The 3889-nt window shown below is 37.7% G+C and overlaps 1 protein-coding gene across 1 annotated transcript in view; it reads right to left on the reverse strand.

The window, feature by feature from the left end:
• Positions 1-3889, reverse strand: part of KDM5A (lysine (K)-specific demethylase 5A) — a 160131-nt gene that overhangs the window by 60436 nt on the left and 95806 nt on the right. Inside the window, exon 17 of the mRNA XM_006862704.1 lies at positions 3253-3403. Coding sequence (XP_006862766.1) covers positions 3253-3403 — 151 coding nt within the window. The remainder of the gene's footprint in view (positions 1-3252; positions 3404-3889) is intronic.

Consider the following 3889-nt stretch of genomic DNA (forward strand, 5'->3'; position numbering starts at 1 on the left):
GTCATTATGAGTCAGAATCTACTCGACAGCATTAACAAAAATGACTAACTATCATGAGCAATTCTTTTTGAGTATTTTGGCTGCCTGTATGTTTCTTTGGTGTAGTGTCTCTTCATGTCCTCTGCCCATTTCTGGACTGATTATCTTTTTGATGTGAGGTATTGAAGTTTTCTACAAATCTTAGTAATTAGTTCCTTGCTAGATACATCATTTCCAAATTTTTCTCCCAACCTCTAGTTTCTCTTGTTACTCTTTTGAAGAAATCTGGTAATGTGTATAAGTACTTAATTTTTAGTAGGTTCCCATGATCTGGTTTAGCTTCTCTTGTGTATTCATTTTTGGTTATGTTTAATAGTGTATTTATGCCATAAACTGTTGTTGTTAACTGCCATTGAATCAATTCCGACCCATAGCGACCCTGTATAGGGTTTCCAAGGAGCAGCTGGTGAGCTTGAAAGACTGACCTTGCAGTACAAACTACTTTGCAGTCTGGCACATTAGCCCACAGCGCCACACCAGGACTCCTATGAAGCTGGGCCCCTAAATTTGCCTCTGTTATCTCTTTAATGAATTTAATAGTTTTAGGCTTTGCTTATATGTCTTTAATCCATCTTGAGTTAGTTTTTTATATATGGTGTACAGCATATATCTATTTTCATTTTCTGCAAATGAATACCCAGTTTTGCCAACACTATTAGTTAAAGAGACAGCCTTTTCAGCAAGGGATATTTCTGTAAGTATAACATTTCAAACATTCAATAAATTCCTCACAGTAAAATACTAAAATTCATATACTGAATGTTGAACTAAAGTCGATCTTAAGAAAAACTAAATTAGATTCTTCAAGAAGTTTATAATGGGAAGAAAGACTTGGCAATCTACTTGCAAAAATCAGCTAACAAAAACGCTATGGATCACAATTATCCGTTCTGCAGCGTTTTGTCCTGTTGTGTCTGGAGTGGCCAGGAATTAACAGCAGCTAACAAAAGGACAAGCTTAATTCCCTACCTATAAAATGAGGACAATAAAAGTACTTACCTGTCTTGTAGTGGAAGAAAAAAAGAAGTTTATAATGTGGAATAAAGGACTTTAGTTTGATGTAGGAGACAATAAACTCCCTGAAACGGATTTAAAATTTATATCCATGTGCATTTTCCTGAGACGAAAGTCCCTAAGTTTTCACCAGGTTCTACAAGGGAGTCAGTGATCCAATGACAAGACCCACTAATCAGTGTCTCTAAGAAAACAAAGGTCATCTGATAAAATTGTAGATAAAAAAATTTACAAAGAAAATTGGCTACCCAAAGTGGGGGCTACAAAGCCAAGAAGTGACTGGCTTACAAGCTTTCAAGAGGGAATCTAGATCCAGAGGGCATGGAGGAAGGTAGAATCTCCACTGAGTAGTACCCTCTGTCTAGGCAGGGCTGATGAAAGGAAATGCAGATAGGTCTCTTGTGATACAATAGTGAATAATTGTTGTCAGGACTGACTGTGAGGGTTGGAAATATAAAGGTAGACGTTTTGTAGTAAGGAGGGGAGTGATTAACTTTTCAGTCTAGGAGGGGAGGTCCCTGGGACCATCAAGGGAGAAGAGCAGAAAGCGGGACCCTACCCAGAGAAGCAATGACGCCAGAGATGGAGGCAGAGAAGATGACGTGGAGAAATGGAACAGCTGGGGACCTTAGACCCAGAGAGGGATAGGGGCTGTGTGCTGGTGACCAGGGGGCAGGCTTGTAGGGTATACCCTTTGGTTGGCTGATGATGCATGGAGCAGATTGTAACCATGGCAATGAAACGATATATGATAGGATAAATGTAAAACTAATGTTCCCCCATGTAAACTATATCACATAATTCACAGTAGAACATTTAAAAAAAAAAAAAAAATTTTACAAAGTAATTTAAAACCCAATATGATTTCTATAAGAAATAAAAAAATCCATCTAGATACAAAGAATATGCTGGAATGAAAATTAACACCACAGAAAGCCACACACATAAATTACATTAAATCAAGGATACACAAGTCTATGCTTCTTGACAGCAGCTTCCTCTGCATCTATTGTCTTCAAATGCAAAATTAATCTTTGCTGCTACCAGAACTGGTGTAGTGTTGTAGAATATGCACTGACTGCTAACCACAAGATCAGTAGTTCAAACTCACCAGATACTTCTTGGAAACCCTATACAGGGCCACTCAACGTGTTAGTAACGGACTCAAAGGAACTTAACAACAAACCTGCTTTAGCCTGTGTATGTACCTAGAAGTTGACAGCTGATACATCCTGTTTTCTCAGATAACCTTAGCTTAATGCATTTCTTTATTTACAAATCTTTACCGTTTGGCATGAATGGCTCTTAAATACAAAATTACAATAATGAAAAAAGACAAAAAATACTGACAATTCTTGTCCAGCATACATTCTAGGCAAGATGGAGAATAAGCAATAAATGAAATAAGTGAATTACTGAATTATCTAGTATATAATTAGTACATAATAGAGAATTCCATTATCTTTTCATTCCACTTTTCCACAACCTTTAAGAAGCTCTGTCATAAAAGTCTAAGAATTGATCTAGTGTGGCACTATAGGATGAGCACTGGACTGCTGACTGTAGGGTCAGAGGTTCAAAACCACCAGCTCTCTCAGAAACCCTCTGTAGTGTCACTATGAATGGGAACTGACTCTTGATGGCACACAACAACAAGAGTTAGGCTACTAAACGAAAAGTCAGCAGCAGTTCAAAGCTACCAGCTGTTTGCTTCTATAAAGATTTACAGCCTCAGAAAGCTTATGGGACAGTTCTACTCTATCCTATAGGATTGCTACGAGTCAGAATTGACTTGATGGCAGTGGGTTTGGGTTTATTACGAACTAGGAAAAAAATAAAGGTGGAAAGAAGGATATGAAGGTTGCAGTTGTCAAAGGAATTGTCAAGGAACTCTCATAAGAATCTGACATTTGATAAAAGACTTCAAAAAGTGAGGGTGCAAGCCACCTAGCTATCTGGGGGAAAGAACTCTAAGCAGAGCAAAGAGCAAGTGTGAAGGCCCTGGTATGTATGAAGAATAGCAAGAGGAAGAGGGCTGTCCGAAAAGAGAAAGAAGGAGGTAAAATTGGGCAGTAGAGGAGGGAGAGACAAGGGCACAAGAGGTCAAAAATGACGTAAGGTCTCACAGATCACAGCTAAAATTCCGTCTTTTACTCTTAAAAAAAAAGCCACCTTTGAATAGACCTTTCTTAACCTTACTTGTGTTTTTGCTTTTTGCTCAGAAGCAGCTGAGCCACAGAAGCACAGGTCTCAGCTTCTTTGACAGCATCCCTGAGTTTTCGAAAGAGATCATTCTCTGGGTATTTCCTATCCTCAGCATCTTCCAGCATTACTCGCAATTCAATCAAATCTGTAAAAACAAAAAAGTCATATACTATAATCAGATACGAAAAAAAAACAATTCCAAAATCTGTAACAACCTCTCATAAGTGAGTCATCAACCTATTAATAGTAACATGCCACAGTTATGAAAATCTTTCCAATGCTGCAAAGTTTATGACCAACCGCTCATTCCTAATCTATATAGATGATTCCTCTCAGGTAAGGCAACATCTCTTTTTCAAATAGTCTTCTATTCTAGTCCACAGATAACAATGGCTTCCCCAAACAGCTATCTACTAAAAGTTAGCTATCAGTCCCATTTTATATCAACATTTTCATTCAAAACAAGACTGTCAAATAGAAAACTAAATCTATATTCAATCAACCCATAATCTCAAATTCCATATGAAGCCGAGGATTTTTTTCTGATGGAGGAAAAATACACAAAACAAAACAAGGCCTCTTTTACGATGTTGAGTTTTCCTATCCAGGAACATGGTATGTTCTTCCACTT

This window comes from Chrysochloris asiatica, unplaced genomic scaffold (assembly GCF_000296735.1).
Source record: "Chrysochloris asiatica unplaced genomic scaffold, ChrAsi1.0 scaffold00050, whole genome shotgun sequence".
In the NCBI taxonomy this organism is placed as follows: domain Eukaryota; kingdom Metazoa; phylum Chordata; class Mammalia; order Afrosoricida; family Chrysochloridae; genus Chrysochloris; species Chrysochloris asiatica.